The sequence below is a fragment of the Dipodomys spectabilis genome, unplaced genomic scaffold (assembly GCF_019054845.1).
Source record: "Dipodomys spectabilis isolate Male_0828 unplaced genomic scaffold, ASM1905484v1 ptg000054l, whole genome shotgun sequence".
Taxonomy (NCBI): Eukaryota; Metazoa; Chordata; class Mammalia; order Rodentia; family Heteromyidae; genus Dipodomys; species Dipodomys spectabilis.
The window spans coordinates 16,552,572-16,578,327 of NW_024870731.1; the positions used below are offsets into that span (position 1 = coordinate 16,552,572).

Genomic DNA, 25,756 nt, shown 5'->3' on the forward strand with positions numbered 1-25,756 from the left:
ACCTCAGAGTTATGTTTTCTAAGAGTAATTCCAGAAGAAAGCACTCAGCTAACTGCATGGAGAACAGAACTTCACTGGGGCAAAGATGCATGGAGTAGCAGCCTCATGTCCTCTGCAGAAGCGTCCATTTACCTGACGGATGTGGGTGCCCTGTCTCAGTAAACTTTATAGACTAGTGTATTTCACTTCCATCCTAGTCAAAATGTTTTTGTGACTGCAGAAATGCCTTAGTGGGATCACAGTCAGAGTATTGTGGATAGCTTAAAGTTACAATTAGTCACATGTGTTCAAAAGTTAATAGCCTGTGTTAATTGAGTAAAAGTTTTTAAATGCAGGATTAGTGTTTAAGAGGGTTTTGTTTTTGTATTTAATTCTCTGGAAAGATGTTTTAAAGTTGTCAGTGCTATAAATCAACAAAGAAACCTTTGATTTGTATTAGGAGTTACATTTAGGGAACTCTGACTTTGTGTTACATTCATAGTGTTCATGTCCTAGGGATAAGATCTTAAGGAAAAAAGAAAAGAGGATTCTAGATATATAATTCCTCAGTGACATTGAATTAGTTCTTTTCCAAAACAGAAGTGTCTTTAAGGTTTGAAGTTTGTTTTTTATACTAATGATCCCTGCTTGTTAAATTTTGTTTCAATCAAGAATCATATAAGTACTTAATTTTCATTTGAGATTATGGCTTTGAAACTCTTAAGTCAGTTGAACTCTCAGCCAAGTTAAATTTGCCTCATAGTGTGAGTGTAAATTTTAACACATTGCCCTCAACTTTTAACCATGACTGACTTGTTTCTACATAGCATTTGCCTGAATGCTTAATTGCCCCATAACTAACATAATTATGTTCATGGATTAGCTGATCTGTACAACTTGGTGGAGGAAGAATTGGGAGGAGAGAAAGAGGGAGAAAAATGAGGGAAAGAGTAACAAGTTAGACAAGAAATAAAATCACTACCTTACTTATGTAACCTTGACAATAAAATTAAAATAAAATAAAGAGAGACAAATAGAGAGAAGGGGCTGGTGATAATCATGTCCAAGGATACAGAACAAATTATCTAACCCATCCTCTTTTCTAGCAGACAGTAGAGCATCACATAAAGCTTTGTCAGCTTTTTGGGACCCCACACAAACCCTACTGGACTTGGTTTTACTCATCAGTGCCCTTTTCCTTTTGTCCAGGCTGACTCTTGCTTTGCTTTGCTTTACTTTAACTTTGTAAGATAAAAACAGTTATCTCGGTGTATTTAGTCTATATACTCAAACCACTTTCCCCCAGCCTTTGATTTGTCTTCACCTTCCTTCCAGCCTGAAGTATATCTCTCTTCTCTAAAAGAATCACTGAGCCGGGCGCTGGTGGCTCACGCCTGTAATCCTAGCTACTCAGGAGGCTGAGATCTGAGGATCGAGGTTCAAAGCCAGCCCGGGCAGGAAAGACTGTGAGACTCCTATCTCCAATAAACCACCAGAAAACCGGAAGTGGCACTGTAGCTCAAGTGGTAGAGCACTTGCCTTGAGCTGAAGAGCTGAGGGACAGTGCCCAGGCCCAGAGTTCAAGCCCCACGACTGACAAAAAAAAAAAAAAAGAATCACTGAACTGAATCAAGTGATAAAGGAAGTCTTTGCTATTTTTAGGAAGAACATTATTAGGTTATTTCTTCTTCCTTATCCATTTTCCCATAAACAGGTATCTTCTCTTGCATTTTCTAGCCCCTTGATTTTCCGTTGTTTCTCTCCCAACTCTTAACTTTATTTAGTATTTCTTGCACCCAGTAAGATGTTTAAAAATAAGTAAGTTTTTTTAATTTAAAAATACATAGTTGTGGGTCTGGGAAGGTGGCTCAGTGGTAGAGTGCTTGCCTTGCATGCTTGAGGCCCTGGGTTCGAGTCCTCAGCACCACATAAGCAGGGAAAAAAAAAGCTGGAATTGGCGCTGTGGCTCAAGTGGTAGAGCACTAGCCTTGAGCTGAAGAGCTGAGAGACAGCGCCAGGCCCAGAGTTCAGGCCCCACAACTGGACCCAAAAAAAAAAAAAAAACATAGCTGTGAGGGGGGACCAAGATGGTGATGGGACAGTAGGGAAATGCCACAGCTCTCCCCAAAAAGAGAGTTCGAGTTCCAATGCTTAATTTCCCCAAGAGACCGATAACAACAAAAAGAGAACACCCAGAGAAAAACAGAAGGTGGGGGGGAGAGAAAGAAAAGGAAGAATTTCAGAACAGAGAAATGTAAAGACCCCTCCCAACCTTTACTGGCTGTGTGTCAACGTGCCAAACTGTGGCCAGCCCGGCCCGGTGAGTGCTACCAGAGTCCCCAGAGATACAGGGGGTTGTCTGCAGATCACCTAAGCAGAAGACACCTGAGGTACCCTACTGATCATGACGAACAGAGAAACCTCCAAGCCGGGAGCCTGCACAAAGATCCCACCACCACCCCTCACTCTCTGAGCAGAGGGGCTCCATTCCGCCAAAGCCACAAGGCCCCACGGCGGGAACCCCAGAACTACAAGGGTCACCCACAGAACGCCAGAGCAGAAGATCTATCTGCAAGGTACTGGTGCTGATCTGTAAAGTGCAAACAGAGACAAACCCCAGTGCTCAGAACCTGCACGGAGACCTTTCTCCCACCCCTCGGCCGGAGGCCCATCCCAAGACCCAAACAGCATCAACAGAGGCAGAGACAGAGGAGAAACACAGAGCCACCACCGCTTGGCCCAGCCCACAAGCATCTCAATTGAACTCTGATTGCAGCGGCAACCAGCAACCTACATCACACAGAAACAACTACTAGCTCTAGGGTGAGTACCCTGCAGGGTACACTGTATCCCTCAAGGGATACCAGAGCTGGTAGGAATCCCCAGACCTTGATCCAGACCCCTACCCTAATACCTGAACTACAGGACCCACTAAAACTGAGAACTGTTCGAGAGCTCCACCAGCCTGTGGAGCATATCCAGCCGGCCAGGCTATTTTAAGAGCACCCCTGGAAGGGAGCTTAAACACCCAAGCCAGGAACAGCGCCCCTGGGTCACAACAGCCAACCGTGGAAGAAACTTGAACTGTGTACTCCAGGCTGTGTAACCCAGGTGGGATACACAGCAGCACAGGTCCAACTGGTGTGCCCCAGGCCAGGGACCAGGAGCCAGGACCAGGCCTGGGGATCCGGTGCCTGAGCAACACAACCAACTCCTCCTGATTGAAGTCAGAAGCTGAGCATACGCCTCAGCAGAGGGGGGAAAACAGGGAACTGCACTCACTGGGAATCATGCCCGTGACAGCAAAAGACCTGGGTGTCCAAGGCAGAGAACCAGAAGCCCAAACCCCATCAGAACCTGACCCATCTATCCCAGGCCAGGAATTGGACAACTCAGGCCACCAGCACCTCATAATAGTCAGGAGTTCAGGCTGGTAAGGTGTCTCAGTGGCAGAGTGCTTGCCTTGTGTGCATGAGGCCCTGGATCTGATTCCTCAGCACCACATAAGCAGAAAGGGCCAGATGTGGTGCTGTGACTCAAATGGTAGGGCGCCAGCCTTGAGCTGAAGAGCTGAGGGACAGTGCCCAGGGTTCAGGCCCACAACCAGCCAAAAAAAAAAAAAAAAAATGAGGAGCCCATAGCAGACTCCAGCAACTGGGAGAATATATCTAGCACATTCGATCTCGCCAAGAGTACCTGTAGGAGTAAACAGGAGCAGTCTAGGCCGTTCAGTCCTTCTAAAGGTGGGAACTGCCAGTGATCTACAGCAGAGAGCTGAGAGCCCTAAGTGGGTCAAACCAGCAGCTGGAGGTCGGCCCCCAACAGAACCAAGACCAGGTACAGACTCTCTGCCAGCCCAGAAACAGCAACCAAGCAAAGACAGACACCTATTGACCAAAACAAAATTTCAGATTAGTCTCCAGTAATCCCTGAATCCTCATGCAAAAGTCACAGAGAAAAATTACAAGGTTTATGAGCACCCAGGATAGCAAGCTACCCCCAAAAGCCAGCAGCCACCCCGGGGAGAGCCCCAGTGGGAATAAAGCAGGAATGGAAGACAAAAGCTACATCCAAGAGGTGCTGGAGGCAGTGACTCAAGAATTAAAGCGAGAAATAGACTAGAAATTTAAAGAACACAGGGACGAACTATTGAAAGAGATACAGGGTCTCAAACAGGAGGTGCAAGCAAAAATAGAGGCAGTACACACCTCACTAAGAGGTAAGATTAGTACTTTGAGAACCAACATTGAATCCATAAATGAGTCCCTTTCCTCATGCAAACCACAATAGAAGTCATAGTTAACAGAGTGAACAAAATGGAATTCAGCCTGTCAGATACAGAAGACAGAATACACCAACTGGACCAAAAAGTCACAGCTATGGAAAAATCACTTAAATTATGCCAAAGGGAAATCCAAGAGCAAGCGGATAGTGCCAAGAAATTTAACCTTCGTATAATTGGAGTGGACAAAGGTAAGGAATATCAAAGCAAGGTAATGCTACACCTACTCAACAAGATTATCAGTGAAAATTTCCCCCATCTTAATTAAAAAAGAACATCTTATCTACATAACAGAAGCATATAGAACACCTAACAAGCAGGATTCCAGGAGAAACTCTTCTAGACACATTATAGTAAAAATGATAGAGATGAATAATAAGGAAACAATCTTGCATACAGCAAAAATGAAGAAGGAGCTATACTACAATGGGGAAAAGAATTAGAATCACTGCAGATCTCTTCACACAGACACTGAATGCAAGAAAGGCCTGGGAAAGTACCATCTAAGCCCTGAGAACCAATAACTGCCAGCCCAGACTGATATACCTGGCAAAACTAGCATTCACATTCAATGGAGAAATGAACATTTTTAATAGCAAAGAAAAACTAAGTGAATTCACAAATAGTAACTCAGCATTACAAAGAATACTAAGAGGGAGAACACAACCTGAAGAGAGCAACCAAGAACAGGGACCGACTTAATAGAAGTCTAACTTAGTAAACACAGGAGGAAAGGAAAGAAGAAAAACTTAGGAAAACAGGGAATGATAGGGACCACAATGCATCTCTGTATAATATCCTTAAATATTAATGGAATTAATTCACCAATCAAAAGAAAAAGAACATTGGAGCACCCAAATATGTTAAGCAAACACTCTCAAACTTACAGAATAAAATAGATCCCAATATGATAATACTAGGAGACTTTAACACCCCACTCTCACCAAAAGACAGGTCTACCAACCAGAGGATTGGCAAAGAAGCTACCGAATTAAGTGAGGCCATACTTCAAGTGGAACTAACTGACATCTACCAAGTTTTTCACCCTAAAACAATACAGTACACATTCTTCTTAGCAGCTCATGGAACTTTCTCCAAAACAGACCATATCATAGTTCATGCAATACAAGGGGATTGACATAATCCCCTGTATCCTAGCCGACCACAGTGGAATCAAGCTAGTTCTCAATAACAAAGCATACTGCAGAAATTACTCAAATACATGAAAATTGAACAGCATACTTCTAAGCAACACCTGGGTAACAGAAGAAATTAGAGAAGAAATTTAAAAGTTCCTACAATTCAATGAAAATGAAGACACATCACAAAGAAACTTGTGGGACACAGCAAAAGCAGTCCTGAGGGGCAAATTTATCACCCTCAGTGCCCACATCAAGAAAATAGAGACAGACCAAGTAAATAATCTCATGTTGCAATTAAAACAGCTAGAAAAACTTGAAAAAATGGAACTAAAGTTACTAGACAGAGCCAGATAATCAAATTAAGAGTAGAAATTAATGAGATAGAGAAAGGGAAAATTATAAATAAAATTAATAAAATAAAAAGCTGGTTCTTTGAAAAATAAATAAAATTGACGGCAAGATTAATTAAGAAAAGGAGAGAGGAAACCCAAATTAACAAGATCAGGGATGCCACAGGAAAAATCACAACAAATACCCAAGATATCTAAACAATTATAAAGAACTATTTTCAAAAGTTATACTCTCTAGGGGCTGGGAAGGTGGCTCAGTGGTAGAGTGCTTGCCTTGCAATGCATGAGGCCCTGGGTTCGATTCCTCAGCACCACATAAGCAAAAAGAAAAAAGCCGGAAGTGGTGCTGTGGCTCAAGTGGTAGAGCGCTAGCCTTGAGCTGAAGAGCTGAGGGATAGCGCCCAGGCCCAGAGTTCAGGCCTCACGACCAGACCCAAAAAAAAAAAAAAAGTTATACTCTCTAAAGAAAGAAAACCTAGCAGAAATGGATGCATTTTTAGAGAAGTACAAGTTGCCCAAACTGAGCAAAGAAGTAAATCAATCAAATAAGCTAATATCTTATGAGATACAGGAAGCAATCAGAAGTTTTCCAACAAGGAAAAGCCCAGGACCAGATGGATTACAACAGAATTCTATAAGACCTTTAAAGAACAACTAATGCCCATACTCTTCAAACTCTTCAGAGAAGCAGAGAAGGAGGGAGCTATCCCAAACTCATTCTACGATGCCAATATCACACTCATCTCCAAACCAGGCAAAGACCCAACCAAAAAAGAGAACTACAGACCAGTCTCCTTGATGAACACAGATGCAAAGATCCTTAACAAAATTCTAGCTAACAGAATCCAGAAACACATTTTAAAAAACAATCATACACTATGACCAGGTAGGCTTCATCCCAGAGATGCAGGGATGGTTTAACATACGTAAATCAATAAATGTAATCCAACACATCAACAGAGCCAAGGTCCAGAATCACATGATTATCTCTACAGATGCAGAAAAGGCTTTTGATAAAATACAACATTCGTTCATGTTAAAAGCTCTGGAGAAAATAGGAATAGAAGGAACATTCCTTAAAACAATAAAAGCCATATACAACAGACCAATAGCCAATATTATACTTAATGGGGAAAAACTACAACCAATTCTCCTAAAATCAGGAACAAGGCAAGGATTCCCACTGTCTCCACTCCTCTTCAATATAGTCCTGGAACCCTTAGCCAGGGCAGTAAAGCAAGAAAAAGACATTAAAGGGATCTGCATAGGGAAAGAAGAAGTTAAACTATTCCTTTTTGCAGATGACATGGTACTATATCTTCATGATCCCAAAAACTCCATCCCCAAACTCTTAGAAATTATAAATTACTTCAACAAAGTAGCAGGATACAAAATCAACCCACAAAAATCAGTAGCCTTCCTGTACACTGACAATGTACAAGCAGAGAGGGAAATAAAGGAAGCAACCCCATTCATAATAACCTCCCCAAAAAATAAAATATTTAGGAATTTACCTAACCAAAGATGTAAAAGAACTATTTAATGAAAACTATAAAAACTTAAAAGAAATTACAGAAGACACCAGGAAATGGAAAGACCTTCCATGCTCTTGGATAGGCAGACAATATTCTGAAAATGGCAATACTGCCAAAATTAATATACAAATTCAATGCAATTCCTATTAAAATCCCAATGACATACATTTCTGAAATACAGAAAATAGTCCAAAAATTCATATGGACTGACAAAAGACCTAGAATAGCCAAAACAATTCTAGGCAAAAAAGACAACATGGGAGTGATCTCGATGCCGAACTTCAAACTCTACTATAGAGCCATAATAACAAAGACAGCATGGTACTGGTACAAAAACAGACCCGAAGACCAATGGAATAGAATAGAAGATCCAGAAATAAAACCACATGCCTACAGTCAGCTGATATTTGACAAAGGAGCCAAAGACATACAGTGGAAGAAACAGCCTCTTAAACTACTGATGCTGGGAAAACTGGAAGGCCACATGCAGAAAACTAAAAATGGACCCTAGCCTATTACCATCAACTCAAAATGGATTAAAGAGCTTAACATCAAACCTGAATCTCTGAAACTACTGCAGGACAGAGTAGGAGAGACACTTGAACTTACAGGCACAGGAAGGAACTTCCTGAACAGAGTCCCAGGGTCACAACAAATTGGAGAGAGACTTGACAAATGGGACTACCTTAAAATAACAAGTTTCTGCACAGCTAAAGCTATAGCAACTAAGCTAGAAAGACAACCAACTAACTGGGAAAAAATATTTACCAGCAATATATCAGACAAGGGGTTAATATCCACTATATACAGGGAACTCAAGAAACTAATCCCTCCCAAATCTAACAAACCAATTATTAAATGGGCAAGAGAACTAAAGAGAGACGTCTCAGAAGAAGAGATAAAAATGGCAAAGCAACACATGAGGAAATGTTCACCATCCCTGGTTGTGAAGGAAATGCAAATAAAGACAACCCTGAGATACCACCTTACCCCAGTCAGAATGGCCCACATCCTCAAGTCAGCCAACAACAAATGCTGGAGGGGATGCGGAGAAAGAGGAACCCTATTACACTGCTGGTGGGAATGTACACTTATACAACCACTTTGGAAAGCAGTCTGGAGGGTCCTCAGAAAGCTAAATATTGACCTCCCTTATGACCCAGTCATACCACTTCTAGACATCTATCCTGAACAACAGGAACCAGGATACAAGGAAACATGCACCTCCATGTTTATTGCAGCACTGTTCACAATAGCCAGGATATGGAAACAACCCAGAGGCCCCACCACAGATGAATGGATCCAAAAACTGTGGTATCTATACACAATGGAATATTATGCAGCCATTAGAAAAGACAAAATAGTGGCATTTTCAGGGAAATGGATGGAGCTAGAAGAAATCATGTTGAGCGTGGTAAGCCAAAAGCAAAGAGACAAATGGCACCTGGTCTCCCTGATAAGTGGATGCTAAATCCAAAATGTAAGGTGATACGACAAAATTAACAGGACTTAAGAAACAAAGGACTTCCCCTCATCTGGTCGTATCACTACTAAATAACCCCATGCTGATGATCACATATATAGTATATATATGCACACCAGAGGGAATCCAGGAAGACGACACAGAACTAGAGGGAATCAGGGGAAAACATACAACAGCGGGACCCATCAGCTGCACTGGACATTGATCAAAATGAACTAAGCAACTCAATGGCAGTGATGGGAGGGAGGGAACAAGTGGGAAAGAGGGAACAGCCAATGCTATGCAAAACAACAGAAATGTACATATCACCCAATGTGGGAAGAAATAACTGTACTGCAAAGCTCATAGAACTCACAAATGTTACAGACCATGATAGACAATTTGCCCCATAAAAGTTAGAATGTGTTTGTGACTTTAAGCATCACTATCCCACAATACTGTGAAATTTGGGAAATAATGTAACCACTTAATCACAATAAAGAATTTGAAAAAAAATGTAAAAAATACATAGTTGTGTTTTATTTTGGAAGATTTTTATTTTTCTATAACCATAGGCTTATTGTACGTTATCTATTTCCTAATCTAATTTAGGATATTCAAGTACACAGAATATGCCAAGCTAGTGTCTCCTGTTCTGGTTTTCTGTCATTACTCTAAAGAGATACAGTTAATGTTGACTCGAAAAATGTAGCTCAATGCTGTGAGTATTGTTGGCATTTTTGCCAGGTTCAGTCAGTACATTTCTTCTTAATGTTATGGTCTTTTCCCCCAGTTAAACAGCTTCATTTTTAAGCCGAGTTTGAAAAACATATTAAATATAAAGTGCTATTCGCTGTAAGTACCCTTGCCAAAATACTATCATACACATAACATAATAACCTCTGGTGTTATGAACTTCTTTATCCTATATATAGTTGTCAAGGCCTGAAATGAAAACACTCAAGTTGATCCAACAGTGCAAGATGGTTTTATGTTGTTTAGCTCTAATCCTTACTGTATTTATGCCTGGCTTCTCTAAGTCATAATAGCATCCCTTGTATGCATCTTTTCAACAAACCTTTGATGCCCCTTACAAAACTTAGCACTGTCAGGCAGATCAGGAACACAATGCAAGGTTATATTTTGCGATGTTAAAAGACTTAAGTCCGAGAAACCAAATTTTGAAGCTGTCAGAAACAGCTCTCTTATTAACTAGCTGGTGACCTTAGCTAAATAGATGCCCTCATCTTCGAATTGAAAACTGTGCTCTGACCCTAGCTTGCAACATTATTATATGAGAAAATGTTGTATATAAATTTCTGTAAACACTTTGAAAGCTGGGTCATTACATAAAATGTAATCAACTGAAGGCCCATATTAGCTCTGTGAGGTGTAGTGACCTGGCCTTTAAGATGTCTATAAAAGCAGGTTTTTTTTTTTTTTTCCTGTATAATTTCTTCAAAAAACTTCATAGTTTTGTATTTGAAGTTTTCATATGTGATAGAATTGTTTTTTCTGTAAGGAGACAAATAATTAAGTTCAATTTGTTTTAGCCTCCTAGCTTTACATTTGAGAAAATTTAAATATTTAGGATTATCCCATCAACTATGAAGTTAATTATGAATCTGCTTCTTTATTCCAAGCACCCACAATCCATGTTCTCTAGAAGTCTCCCCTCATGCTAACACTATCTAGCTACAAAACTTTTCAGAAAATCACCTTATTCTTAGCATTTTTTAAATCTGTGCTGCCTCCTCTGTTTTTTTACAAGAGATACATATCTCAGACCTAAAGATAAAATATATACATGCAAGATCCAATCTGACCTCCGCCCCCCGTCCCCCTAGGGGAAAAAAAGAGGATGGGGATGTAACACACTCGTAGCTCACTCAGCACTTACAGTAGCGTGTGCGATGTCCTGGAATCAGTCCTCAGCACTGAAAGTAAAAGGATAAATCTCTGGGATGTATCGTTCAGAAGGTAGAACTGCTTAATTCTCCGAGATCTATCTACAGCTCTGCAAAAAGTAATGATAGTAATCATCTCCCGCCAACAATTTGAATGTATTTAATTCCACTGAACTACATACTAGATAATAATTGCTAAAAGATAAATTTCAAATATATGTGCATGTCTGTGTGTATTGTATTTCCAGATACATTTTTACATGAATAATTACTTTCTAAAATCCACTTCTCAGGGGAAAACAGCTTTCCCTAAAGGTTAATCGATTACCCTCTAGCAGGGGAGTAGAGATGGGGAGAGTTGACTAGAAACAGATCAGGGCTTTTGCTTACCACGAAGGCTTCAGATGGCCAGCAGTTGAAGCCTTCAGTCTTATACACCTGCTCTTTTGTGATGCTCTACGCTTAGAATCCACTTACCACCCACACCTTGTTGTGGCAAGACTACAAGTTCCTCCCTATTAGGGAGCCCTGAGCACTTATATCAGCATTTCTGTGGCATATATCCCCTCAGGTGACTCATATCTACACTACTTCAGAGAATAGAGGCCAAGAGTTGGGACCCTGGGGTAGAAGCAACTGTTCTTTCTGAGCCATCAGCTCCCTTTGCTAGGGTAGGTCCCTAAATAGTCAAGCATATTATCCCTGGGAGGCCAATTTCTACACTCTATGCTATCATCTATTTCTTCCTAAAGATGCCTCACCCCCACCCCCACCCCGATTCAGAGACTTTATCAGTCTATACAAAAGGAACTTGAAGAGGAAGAAAAATTATATGGGCAACATTCCAGAAGCTGGTATAAGACAAATCACCCTGAAGTATGAAATTTTTCTAAACTAATTTATCTCCCGAGTGAGTTGTAACACACCTGCAGATTACACCCTACAGTGTCCTCCAGGAGCCCTCTTCATTTGGGACTTAATGTTGGCCCTGCTAGGCTGAGGTAGAGAAAACTGCCTTTGTAGTTTTTAAATACTTCAGAAACTTTTACGCAAAAGCCAGGAGTGAGACATAAATGTTTTCTGTATTTATTCTGTGTAGCACTAGGTTCTCTTCATTTTGTAAAATATCTACCAATATTGACATCTGTGGTGGCAAGCTTCCAGTATCTTTTCCAAGATAAACCTCTGGCTATAAAGTAATGTGCTCGTAGCAGTTAGGCACTCTACAAGTCACCCAGTGGTAAGCAGTCTTTTCAGATAGTTCTACATCTGCCTCAGTCTTTTTAACAGGATTTTGGTTACATACTTTCTTGTCAGATACGGTTCTCACGGATTTCTAAATGTAAAGTAACTTTCCTGTTCACTAGTAATCATTTAAAATTGGTCTTTTAATAGATAGGGCAATTACTACTAATTACTGTAATTTTAAAGCATTCCTCAAGCTCTCAATTCAAAGGGTATTTATTTTTAGTGCCAAAAGTTGAGAGAAACTGTACTTGGCACTGAGGGATGGGTATTCTACAGAGGCCGCTGTCTCTCCTGCCCCAGGGAGCACTTCTAGCCACTTCCTGTGTAATGGAGGGTAAGTGACAGATAAGCAGCGCCACAGAACTGCGTTGCCTGATTGGAGCCGAGAGTGGTATGTTTAGAAAGGCTGCGAGTAGGTTCCCCTGCAAAAAAATGTGGAGGTGACTGTGAAAAACATGACCATAGGGCCTCACCCCTCAAGGTAAGATGAGAAGGTGGAAAGCCTGGTTTGCTGTAACTGCTCCCATGCTCAGGGAGAACAAGTCTAAGGCTTTCCTGTCAACTGGATTGTGGCATCCATGCTCCAGAATGAATATGTTGAAACACTCATAAGCACTAATGTGACTGTATGTGGTAATATTGCTTATAAAGAGCTAATAAAGGTTAAAAGATAACGAGGTGGTCCCTAGATCTAAAAACATTAGCATCCTTTCCAGAAAAAAAAGACATCAAGGGGTTTTAGGGAATTTATCTAACATATACAAAGGCCTGGCTTAATGAGAAAAAGAAAAGAATTTTAAGATAACACACAAGAGTGATTTGCACCTTATAATCCTAGCTAAGTCCGGAGGCTGAGATCTAAAGGTCATAGTACCTCCCATTAACTACCAAAAAAAACAGAGGTGGAACTGTGGTTCAGGTAATTAATTGAATGCTAGGTTGTAGCAAAAGAAGCTCAAGGGCTTTAAGTTCAAGTTCCAGGGCCCAGCACACAGGCACACACACACACACACACACACACACACACAGAGACATACACACACACACAGAGACACACACACACACACACACAGAGACACACACACACACACAAAGATAATACACAGGAGTTCCCACTCTTCCTCTCTCCCCTGCCCCTCCTATGTGAAGACTCAGTAAGTAGCAAGAGAGCAGAGCCCTGACCAAAAACCAAATTATCCTGTACTTAGGATTTAGACTTTCCAGCCTCTAGAACTAGTTAAGAAAGTGCTGCTATTGGTGCTGTCTAATCCGTGATATTTTGTATGGCAGCCTGAAAGGTATAGTTTTAGCCAGAATCTCAGTAAAAGCTTTCTATATCCCTTATCTGTTCCCAGGAACTAGGGTGTGAATTAAACCCAGATTTCATGATAAACTCTGTTTGGCTGAATTGAGATTTTTTTTAATCTTGGTACAAGGAAAAAGCCTTAAAAAAAAATTGACAGTCACAGAAAGAAGTAGGGCATGAACATTTTTGCAGTTGAGGAAATAATCAGTTAGGCTGTAGCAGAAAGAAGCATATGTGTTGTCACTCTAGAGCTGAGTCTGCACAACTAGAATTGCTGCTTCTCTACATTGCAACAACATTCTGCTTCTGATTCCACAGTAGCTTCTGCTGCAAATTGTACTTTTAAAAGTAAGTTTTGTGGCTGGGTGCTAGTGGTTCACATCTGTTATCCTAGCTACTCAGGAGGCTGAGATCTGAGAATCTCAAGACTCTGATCTCCAATTACCTATCAAAAAGCAGAAATGGAGGTATGGCTCATGTGGTAGATTGTTAGCCTTGTACAAGAAAGCTCAGTGAATGCCCAGGCCCTTAGTTCAAGCCCAAGGATTGACAACAAAAAAGAAAGAAAAAGAAAGATTGGATTTCATGAATCTCTGAATTTGGAGCTGACCCTAGCTCTCCCCTCAGTTTTTCCCTGTGAATTGAATTACCATCCAAAATTCTCTTCAGCTGTCATTCTAAGCTTTTACCATACAGCTATGGCCATAAGTCATCCACAGAAATACTGAACTTTTGGTTGGCTGTATTCCAAATCATGTTTTTCACCATCCACTGCTGTTTTCAGACAGTATTAATAGTTACCAACACATTTAAAGCAAAATAAAACTTTGTAAACATATTACTGTCTCATATAGATCAGTATTGGGATTTTAAGCCAAGCCCCCTCATCCTAAATTCTTACATGTAAAAGTCGAAGATGACTTCAAGAGGAAAATGGCAAGAAGTCATAAAGTTTGAATATAGTCTGTACAAATAAAGACAAAAAATAAATGACTTTATTCCATTATTAATGAAGATAAAAAATATTCCACATTTCCTTCTCACAGTGTTATAGAAATATTTAGTCACACTTTTGTAAAACAAAATAATATGTCAAGAATGAATGTAGTGGCACAGTAGCTTAAGTGGTAGAGTGCTCTCCTTGAGCTGAAGAGCTGAGGGAAGCACCCAGGACCAGAGTTCAAGCCCCACGACCAACAAAAACAAAACAATATTACTTGTAACTTTCTTTGGCTGGGGAGTTGGCTAAGTGATAGAGTGTTTGTCTGGCATGCATGAGGCCCTGGGTCCAATTCGTCAGCACCACATAAGCAGAAAAAAGCTGGAAGTGGCGCTTTGGCTCAAGTGGTAGAGCGCTTGCCTTGAGCTGAAGAGCTGAGGGACAGAGCCCAGGCCCAGGCCCCAGGACCAACAAAAAAAAGAATGAATGTGACCTTTCAAAAAAAATTCAAAGAAGCATAGTTTCTGTGCAGTTTCCCATTACAGGTCATTGTCACCAGGTTCAGCCTTGTCTGTATTCCAGTACACTGTTAGCCATACCATAGGACCTTTGTTTCAGTTGTTGATATTTAACCTAGCATTGATGTGAATAAGCAAAAGCAAATCTTACACTAACCATCCTGAACTGAACACTCTGGATATTTGTTTGTTTCTGAAGGACATGGGTGATGTGTGTGTGATATGTATATATAATATATATTCATATGTGTGTAATTTATTTTAGGTTTTGTTTTGCGGGGGATTGAGCCCAGGGCCTACTTCAACCATGTGCCTGGCCCTTTTATATTTTTATGTTTTTTTTTTAATGTTGTTTTTTTTAGATAAGGTCTGCTTGAATAGCTAGCATTTTAGGTATGTACTACCACACACACTGTATACTCATTTTATCAATCATTAATAGTAGTTATTTGAATTTTTTTAGGTATACAGAGGCTTTTTTGAAAGCTATACTAAGAAGTGAACTTAGTAAAATTGCAGGGTATAAAATCAAGATTGTTCTATACAGATTTTTTTCTTTTTTTTTTTTTTTAATTTAATTTAATTTTATTTGTGAACATACTGTACAGAGGAGTTACAGTTACATGGGCAGGATAATGTGTACATTTCTTACCCAGATTTTTTTCTATACAGTTCACAACCTACCAAAAAAGGAAAAAAAAAAAATCCCATTTTCAATAGCAGCAAAACTACTTAGAAACAAATTTAACCAAGGAGATGAAAAAGTTATCTACTAGGAGCAATAAAACATGAATGAAAGAACTTGAAGGGAATAAAATAAATGAAGCAGTGTTCCAGACACATGGATTCAAAGAGTAATATTGTCTAAGTGTCCATATTGCAAAGTAGTACCTTTGAACCAGATGTTTATCTCTGAAGGTGCACATATAGACAGATACTTTGGGGAGATTTGGGACAATTAAAAAAACACGTGCAGCCCAGTACCTGGCTCACACCTATAGAATCCTAACTACTGAATAGGTTGAGATTCAGAGGATCAAGGTTCAAAGCCAGCCAAGGAGAAAAGGCTCTTATCTACAAAATAACCATTCAACCTAGAGACAGGACTCAAGTGATATGTGACTTAGCAAGTTGAGGAACACAAGCCCTTAAATTCAAAACTTGGTAAGGAATTTATTTTAAAAAAAAAATCACATATGATCTCCACAGCTTACAAATAACAAAAGCATTAAGAAAAAGTTAGGTATGTCATACAAATACATAAAATATATGTAGCCAATAGTCCATTTTGCTATTTACTACTATAAAGAAATCTATCATAAAAAGTGTGTCTGTGTATGAGAGAGAGAGAGAGAGAGAGAGGATAGCATAATGAAACTGAGCAAATACTATTTTTAAAAGAAATAAGGGAGCCAGGTGCCAGTAGCTCACAACTGGAATCCTAGATCCTTAGAAGGCTGAAATGGGCAGGAAAGTCCATGATACTCTTATCTCCAAGTAACCATCAAATAAAAAACTGGAAATAGAACTGTGGCTCAAGTGGTAGAGTGCCACCCTTGTGAGAAAATGCTAAGGGAAAGCCCCCAAGCCCTGAGTTCAAGGCCCAGTACCAGCACAAGGAATATATTAGAAAAGGTGATCTTGTTCAGTGTACATTATTTGCATCTTTGGAATTAATACAGTATAACCCCCTTTTACTGTTTGCATGGCAATAAAAAGGATAGTAATAAAAAAATGAATGTTACATATATGCACACTAACACTACTAAGACTTCTACATGGCACCACTGGCAGTCAAAAAATTTAAAGAAACAAAATAATGCATCCCTGAATGAAATTAACTTGTATAAACTGTAGTACTATAATAATTTACACAGCCATTTCCTGTTCTTGTGATAGTGAGCTCAAGTACTGCATCTCGTAAAATGCTGTGGGATGCTTGTCCACACGAGCAGGTCGTCTCTCCAGTAGAGTGTGTACTCAGTAAAAAGTGACTTTGGGGTCACCATGGATAAAATACAGAGTAATCACTGTTTGTTGTTGGTAAGGCAACATTTTTGGCAAGGGTCAAGTGTATAATAGATTTAATGCAGTTCAGCTGATCTTGACGGAGCACTAAGAAGACACATGAGGAAAGAATAATCTCTTCAATAAAGAGTTAGGAAATCTGAATTTCCCACCATGCAGAGCAAAAACGTGTACTTACCCTGTGCCATACACAGACGAACTCAAGGCAGATGAAAATGTAAGAAGAAAATAGGAGAAGTTTCTTTACATTAGCTTTAGCAGTGACTTCTTGTATATCCCACTAGAAATCAGATCCCCAAAGCAAAATTAAACATGGCTTCATCAAACTAAAAAACTTATGCATAACAAAGTAAGCAGTCAACAAAAATTATAAGGCAACCTACAGATAGAAATATTTTGCAAGCCATATATTTAATAAGAGGACAGTATCCAAGATAGATTTTTAAGTCAGATAACTGCAGCAAGAAAGCATATAATCTGCCAACCATGGTGGTAGATGCCAACAATTCCCATGCTTGGACATAGGCAAGAGGATTGAGAGTTCAATGCCAGTCTGTGCTATGAAAAGATGAAATATACGGAGAAAAAAACAGTAGTTACCAGAACAGGGGAGAGAGGACAGACATGAAGAAATACAGTCAAAGGAGGCAAGGTAGCAAATATATCTAATGAACAAGATTTTACAAGTCTAATGTACGACAAGTAGTTTTATTAGGATTCTGGGTTAATGACAATTATAGCTGCACTTAAGAGGGATGAGTAACATATGAAATGATGTATAAAATTGTTTGTTTCACTCTACTAACATATTTCATACCTTCAATATATATACTACAGTTTATTTTAGTCAGGACTACCTCAAAAATAACATGAAAAGAAAGCTTGTTACAGGCTGAGACATGGCCCAAATACTAACAGTGCCTATCTAACAGGTTCTGAATTCAAATCCTAGTACTGCCAAGAGGAGGAAAGTAAGAAGGGAGAGACAGAGTAGAATTGTTGATACGGTATCAGGGTTAAAAACCTTGTGGTTTTAGATTTGGGATAAAAATGACTATTATGTGCATTGATCAAGTTTATTTGGTGCTACAGAGTCACCCTTCAAATAGTTATGGTTAGAATTGCATAGCGTTGTGTGTGTGTGTGTGTGTGTGTGTGTGTGTGTGTGTGTGTGTGTGTGTGTGTGTGTGTGTGTGTGTGTGTCACACAATTATAATCCCAACACCTGTGAGGCTGAGGTGGGAAGGTTAAGAATTCTAAGTCAGCCCAGGCTACACAGCAAGACTATCTCAAAAAGAAATAAATCATACACTCTTTGCCATGTATATTTCAGAAATTTAGCATTTCTTTTTCTATCCTATCAAAAGGGAGAAATTTAGTCATTCATTTATTAATGGTAGTTCTGGGGAGATGAACTCAGGGCCTTGGCACTTGTTAGTGCTGTACCACTTGAACCTGTCTCTAGCCCTTTTTGCTGTAGGTATTTTTAAGGATGGACTATGCCCTCCTACTTCCTTACTTAGCTGTGATGACAGGTGCCCATCTTTTATTGATTGAGATGTGGTCTTGCTAACTTTATGCCAGTGCTGGTCTCCACCTGTGATCCTCCCAATCTTAGTCTCCCCAGTAACTAGGACTATAAGCATAAGCCACAATAATGAGCCATGGGAATTTTACATTAACTTATAAAAATCCTACACAGTTTTAAAGCAAATGCTAGCATTCTGTGGTTCTAAACTAATGCTCACATAATTAATATACTCTGTAGAATTACTCCTCTCTTTACTTATTAATAATATAACCCATACATTTGAGACTTAATTTCCCATTTTCTCACTTTGACATATAAGGAGTATAGCAGATATGTCTCTTTAACATTTCCCAACAGCAATGTCTCCCTTATTAGCAAGTTGCTCTGTTACTTTTATTTTCTATGCCCTTGTCCAAAAACCAGGCTTAACTAGTGTTCTTGGAGTTTATGGAGTTCTGACAAAGTCTATTACAAAAATCAATCTAGCCTTTTATTTTTCCAATCTTTTCATCAGTACACCAGGTTAGCCTAAGACTAAGAGAAGCTTGTCAAAGGCCTGTCTTACTGCGTTTCTCACTGTTGTTCTCTAGGGTGATGTCCCTTGAAGGTCATATTAGAGATCCTTTTGACGTGTCTACAGTAGTAGCTGAACAAGGGTAGGTCTTGCCTAATGCAAGATGTCTGCCAAAATCATTAATAGCTTCATGCCCTAACAAATCAAGTGGCCAAAATATTTCACCATGACTTTAAGTTAGTCTCAGTAGTGTCTGGTTTGCATACTCTTCCATCCTCGAAAATACATTGCTTAATATCTAAAAGTCTTTTGAGACAGGATGAAAGCTCATATAAGTACATATGTTCCACTTTTATTATATTCCTCCAGGCATGTTTAGTGTTATTTACATACTTTTTTTCACTTCACAGATAATGTGAAAGCAGTTCTGGTAAGTGAATCCAGACTATCATGTTATCCTGATATCAAACACCCTCCAAGAAAAGGGGTTTGAAGGTGTCAGTCTATCGGCAGAGTTCCTGTAAAATAGGTTGTGCTCATGGTTTGCTTAGAGACTTAATCTAACTTGTGGTAAATTGGGGGTGATGACAGGAGGATGAGGAAATGCCAACTCTGAGTAATGCAGTTTCTTAGGCACCCATCAGCTAGGAACTCCCTTTTCAGTATGGACTTCCTAACATGCCTGTTTCAAAACTACTCCACTAAAATCCACTCATCTAAATATTATTTGTGAACCACTTCAAACATCAAAACCAAGTTTCATAGACATCCCCATTCCCTTGATTCATTTTATTATCATCTAAGAAATTCCAATGAGGTCCATCAATAAGTCACAGGAAAAGTAATGTCTCAACACAAGTGTAATGTGATGATTTGCTGTGGGTAAGGGCAGAGCTCTTTAGACCTTAGTTTGGGCAGATTAAAATAACAAGCTAATGAAATTAACATTTAATTCTTACATTATCCCTAGAGAAATACTCGTTTTTGTTTTAGTTTATAACTTCATTACAAGTTGAGGTTTGGCTTGTTAGTGGAATCATGTGCCTTGTAAAGGGTCCAAGTGCCATTTGATTAAGCATTTAACATCACTCCTGGGGCAAACAATCTCAAAGAGCCATTGGGCCTGGAAGGCATTACGCATCCTAATTTTTCTGCCTTGTACCTGTCACCACCATCATACACACTCTCTCTCTCTCCCTCTCTCTCTCTCTCTCTCTCTCTCTCTCTCTCCCTCCCCATACTGTCCTTCTTTCTCTCTCCCTCTCCCTTCCCCTCACCTCCCCTAAGGGCCTTTTTGTGTCAAAAAGATAGTTAAGAGATTTGAACTTAGTGAAAATGAAAATTAGATTTAAATTACTAAGCTAATTTTCATTTCCTATTTTAATCAAAATTTACATACTTGCCTCCAGAAATAGAAACTAGTCAAGGCAGCCCTATCTGCCATGACCAGTTTATATGTCTTTCCTTTCCTTCTCTTTCATCCTTCTTTCCTTTCTTCCTTTTTTCCTTTCATTCTTCAATGTTGAGTCCAGTTCAAAGATTGAGAGTTGGGATGTGGTTCAGTGATACCATGCCGGCCTAATATAAGTGTATCCCTGTGTTTGATCCCCAGCACGAGTGTGTGTGTGTGTGTGTGTGTGTGTGTGTGTGTGTGTGTGTGTGTGTGTGTGTGTGTGTGTGTTTCATTCCTAAGAACAACTAATATGTGTGTCTGTAAAGAATAAATCAGGAAAATCTTTTAGAACAACTGATACTTCTTTCACATGTAAAAAGACAATTGTTTGTGCAGGTGTAAATGTGTTCTCATTCATAGCCTCTTCCTCCCTCCTCAGAAAATACAGTTCTACACATATAATCACTATGCAAATCTAGTCAGCATATTTACACCAGAAACAAATGTAGCCAATTATAGAAAAAATGGGTGGAGATGTTTTAAGCATTCATTAAATCTCTCAGGACCAGAGGTTGAATTAAACTTCATAAGGCTGCTATAAAAATAACTATTTTAGAATTTGAATATGATTTTGTAATTGGATGCATTTACTGCATTCAATTTTTCCACCAAAATTCAGCCTCCAAAAGTATTCCAAGTGCATTTAGGGACCTGTGACTATGCCCACCTTACAAGCGTTTAAAAACTAGGGCCTTAACCTGTCTTACTTCTACAGTGGCTTTTGCATTTCCTAAAAAAAAAATCTGGCTCAAACCTAGCTATATCCTAGCTACTCAGGAAGCTGAGATCTGAGGATCCTCGTTCGAAGCCAGACTAGACAGGAAGGTCTATGAGACTCTTATCTCCAGTTAACCACCAAAAAGCTGGAGGTGGTAGAGCACTATCCTTGAGCAAAAGAAATTCAGGGACAGCACCCAAGCCCTGAGTTCAGGCTCCAGGACTCACACACACACACACACGCACGCACGCACGCATGCACGCACGCATTCAAAAAGGATCTGTGAAGGGGGTAAGGTATAGGTTAATGGGAAAGGAAAGAGCCTAGCATCACAGTGGAAGGCCCCTAGATTCATGTTGTCAATCCTCAACACAAAGGAAAAGGGGGAAGAAGGAAAGTTGTTGCATGGTTTGCTCACTTGAATAAATATCGGGCTGTTTTATTATGAGTTCAAGCCCCTATAAGTGGCTGTGGAAATGGTCCTTCCCACTGTTGGGATCATCTGCATGATCCCAAACATGAAGCCAGGTTTCTGTAACACACTTTCCTATCTTTAACGATGTATAAGAAAGAAAGTAATATAATATAGACATTAAAACATGATTTTAGCCAGTACCAGTGGCTCATACCTACACAGAGGCTGAGATCTGAGGATTGCAGTTCGAAGCCCAAGCAGGAAAGTCCTTGAGACTCTTTATCTCCAGTTAAATGTCAAAAGCTAGAAGTTGGACCTGTGGTTCAAGTGGTAGAGTGCTAACCTTGGCCAAAAGAGCTCAGGGATACAGCCCAATCCCTAAGTTCAAGCCCCAATACCAGCAGACACACACACACACACACACACACACACACACACACACACACACACACACACACACACACACACACAAAATAATTTTAAATCTATCTAGGAGACTGAGGTAGGAGGGGTGTAAGTACAGGCCAGTCAGGAATAACACAGCAAAAGAAAAGGAAGGGAAGAGAGTGAAGGGGAGGGGAGGAGTGGAAAGGGAACCCTAAACGTCAATGTAGGGTCAAACTGGCAAGAAGACTGACGAGCAAGCCAGGCACTGGTGGCTCACGCCTGTAATCCTAGCTACTCAGGAGGCTGAGATCTGAGGATCGTGGTTCAAAGCCAGCCTGGGCAGGAAAGACTTGTGAGACTCTTATCTCCAATAAACCACCAGAAGACCGGAAGTAGCGCTATAGCTCAAGTGGTAGAGCTCTCGCCTTGAGCTTGAAGAGCTGAGGGACAGCACCCAGGCCCACCACAGTTCAAGCCCCATGACCAACAACAACAACAAAAAAAGACTGACTGACAAGCAGAGTTAGGAAAAATAAGGCCAGTGAACTCTATTCACTTCATGATACCCAGAAAACCCTACTCATTTCATCATAAGCAGTGGGTTTGCCTCTGATACCTCATTTTCTACTAGAAGCAAAATAGAAAGCAGTTAACAGTTTACTGCCTATGATATATTATGGTTTGTTTAGACATAGTTCTTTACCTGGCACTAGGGGACATAGTAAGAGTTTGAATCCTAGAAATAGAACTGTCCTCTTGGTTGAAGTCTGGGAAGAAGCAGTATATATGAAATTTGCTTGGGTGGTAGAACAAATTGCTCATGGAGTTAATTAAAGATTAGTTAATTCAAGTAGACAAGTTTAGATAGAATATCTGTAAAGCAGGAGAACACTGAAAACTAAGTTCAAGAATCTTTATAAGAACTGAAACCTTCAGACACTAAAAGAAAACAATTGCAAGGAATTGGAAGACAAAGCAAGAGGTTTGAGAAAATCATATTGTCTGCTTTATGTGTATAAATATTAAACTCCCAGAAGTAAAGCCATCCCCGACATAATGCACATTACCATACCCAGCAGTGGCTTGGAGAGTCACTGAACTAAGTTCCTCTCGCCAATGGGCTTGATTACTCATTAATTTACTTAATAGTTAACACTTTCTCCATGGTCATCTGTGGAGCCCCAGACAGTCTTTACTCATTTTGTGGTATCACACTGAGAAGTGCTGCTTACTCCTAAGGAGAGGTGAGAGTTGGCAAGCTTAGAGGGATTAGTAATGCCCTCTTTGGTTGGTTCCAGCTTTAATAGAAGATTCTGTAACTTATCTTTAGATGAGAAGAAAAGGACAAGGGCTCAGTCCCAACACCCACACCATCCGTGGACAGCCATTCTTCCATGTGGAGAGCATCCATGTACTTGCCTAGTGCCTTGACCAGATTTCCAATAGTCAGGAGTAGGCAGGGTAATCTAGAAAACTAACCCCACTGAGGCTTGTGTCCAGCTGTGGCTCTGAGCCAAGGTGTTTATATCTCTGGGCTCAAGCCCAGACTCCCCAGTGCAGTAGCAATGACTTGGATATGTGCGATAGTGTCTAGGTCATGGCTGTTGTGTGCATACCCCTCTCACAAACACCTCCTGCCTAGCTCGTGACCACTGAAGAGGAGGGTGAGAAGACAAGGCTATATGGAAGTGAGTTTGGTACATTAGAATTCTAGTTTACAGTGGGTAACTATATTTGATGACTGTGAACTTAAAAAAGTATTTTCGGGGGGCTGGGGAATGTGGCTTAATGGTAGAGTGCTTGCCTAGCATGCATGAAGCCCTGGGTTTGATTCCTCAGTCCCACCTAAACAGAAAAGGCCAGAAGTGAGCCTGTGGCTCAAGTGGTAGAGTGCTAGCCTTGAATAAAAAGAAGCTCATGCATAGTGTTTAGGCCCTAAGTTCAAGCCCCAGGACTGGCAAAAAAAAAATTATTTTTAAGAAAATTGTACATTTGCAAATGTTAGGTTATTGTTATTTTTATTCTACCAAAGGCAGAAGGAGATGAAGAGAGAATCAGGATACTCTGTCTCTTACAAATGGGGGGGGGGGGGGGACTTCAATTAAAGAACACTTATTTATTTATTTGTTCCTAACTGGCAGGAACAATCATTATTTAAAAGAAAATTTTAACTAGCTAACTAATGGGAATAAGCTAAATAGACATAAACTGTTTACTCTTTAAAGTTTAGCATTCATTGGGCTAGGATTTTATCACAGTGGTAAAATGTGTTTGGTCTTCAGCACCAAAATAAAATTTAGCATCCACAGATACTAACAAAGATGTAGAAAACTAGAACATTTATGCATTGCTAGTAAGAATGTAAAATAATGCATTCACTTTGAACAACACTTTGACCATTCTCATACTGTTAAGCCAGGTTTTTTTTTAAGTAGCTTAACCAGTTCCCAAGTATTTTGTACTTAGCTCCAGTATTGCCAGGTTAAATCTTCATTCTCTGTAATAGCTGATGCTTGGCTGTGTTGAGAGAGCCCGTAAATGTTCCCTCCGAGCAGGTGGTAAGGAGCTGAGAGTCACCGCTGATGGTGGTATTAATCAAGGGTAAAGGGATTGCCTGGGCCGTCCAGACTTCTCCCCAAAAGAGATCTCTTCCACCACCCTGGCTTCCCCAGCCCACAGGCTGCTCAGGTTCTCAGTCAAGTGTGGACTTAAGAGCAGAAGAGCAGGGAAGGGTGTGGTGTGGACCAGGAGAGAGGCTTACTGAGAATCCTGACAGAAGGTATCCTGAAGGCACAGATGAAGGACTCTGGGGACAGGTTATATGAATGAAATGTCTTCTGTGCTGCAGTGACATTCCCCGTCAGAGCAGCAGCTTTTTGTCCTGAGCAAAGGACCAGCTTTCTTGACACCCTTGCCTCTCAAAAAGAGAAGAGGGATGGTTACGTACTGACTGACTCCTGACTCTGCTTCCCTTGCAGCCGACCCTCTGGTGGGCAGCATTGCCACACAGTACATGACCAACAGAGCGGAGCACGACCGGATGGCCAGACAGTGGACCAAGCGGTACGCCACATAGGGGCCTGCTCACTGAGCCCCGCCGGCCCTGTGCAAGCACACTCACCAAGTGCATCAGTATCCCTGCCCACCCCTCCACACCTCCGTTCTTGTTTTCCTATTTTTATTAAATTTTGAACTGTTTTGAGATGGTATGTCGTTTCCTTCCTCTCCTCCCTCTTTTTCCCCTTTTCTCTCTCCCTCCTTCTTTTCGCCCTAGTTTTCTTCCCTTTTTGATTTCTGTTAACTTGAAAGATTTGAGATATTTTTCCCCATCTCCATGTGGATGGGAACCTTTGTTTTCAGTGCAAACAATGTTGAATCTGTAATAGTAAGAGCTTTCTTACAAAGCTTTGTATTACTGTGTGTCATTTTGGTTTTTGTTGTTTGTTTTATTTTGATTGTTTTCTTTTACGTGATCTTCGGGAAAACACATTCAAAATTATATCTCGTTTCTACTTAAATGTAGTGCTTAGGGTTAATTTTTTGTACTGAAGTCTTTATTGGTGGGTGCATGCTACTGGGAACAAGTTTTTGTACAAAAGCTTCAATCAGAATCACTGTGCATTACTGAGACCCTGTTTATCACTAGCCTTCTGTCCCCATGCAGAAGACTGTTGGATTGAACAAAATAATATGTATTTTGATTTACTTAAAGTGCTTGTAAATTTCTTAGGGACCTGCCACTTTGGACTGTGGATCGGTTGATGTGCACTTGTATTATTAAAGCACTCAATAAATCACTGTGGCTGATAAATGCACCTCTGGCACCCTGGCAGTTGCTTTGTGTCCTGGTGACCTGCATAGCCCTGCAGTGAGGCTTGCCTTAACTAATTCAATTGCAGTGTCCAGAGTAGTTTTCATCTTAGACTGCTAAAGTTTCTTTATATATAGTCAGTTGCTTAGCATGTGAAATATCTCCAGCTGTCAATAGCCTGATGATTTTGCGGTTGTTTCAATGGATCGCTATCATTATCGCTGACATCT

General features: G+C 40.2%; 1 protein-coding gene across 2 annotated transcripts in view; it reads left to right on the forward strand.

The window, feature by feature from the left end:
* LOC122108183 (ubiquitin-conjugating enzyme E2 E2) overlaps positions 1 to 25,536 on the forward strand; it is a 229,600-nt gene extending 204,064 nt beyond the window's left edge. For both annotated transcript variants that reach the window (XM_042680167.1, XM_042680168.1), the window contains exon 6: positions 24,694 to 25,536. In XM_042680167.1, coding sequence (XP_042536101.1) covers positions 24,694 to 24,791 — 98 coding nt within the window. In that variant the 3' untranslated portion in view covers positions 24,792 to 25,536. The remainder of the gene's footprint in view (positions 1 to 24,693) is intronic.
* The last annotated feature ends 220 nt before the right edge of the window (positions 25,537 to 25,756 follow it).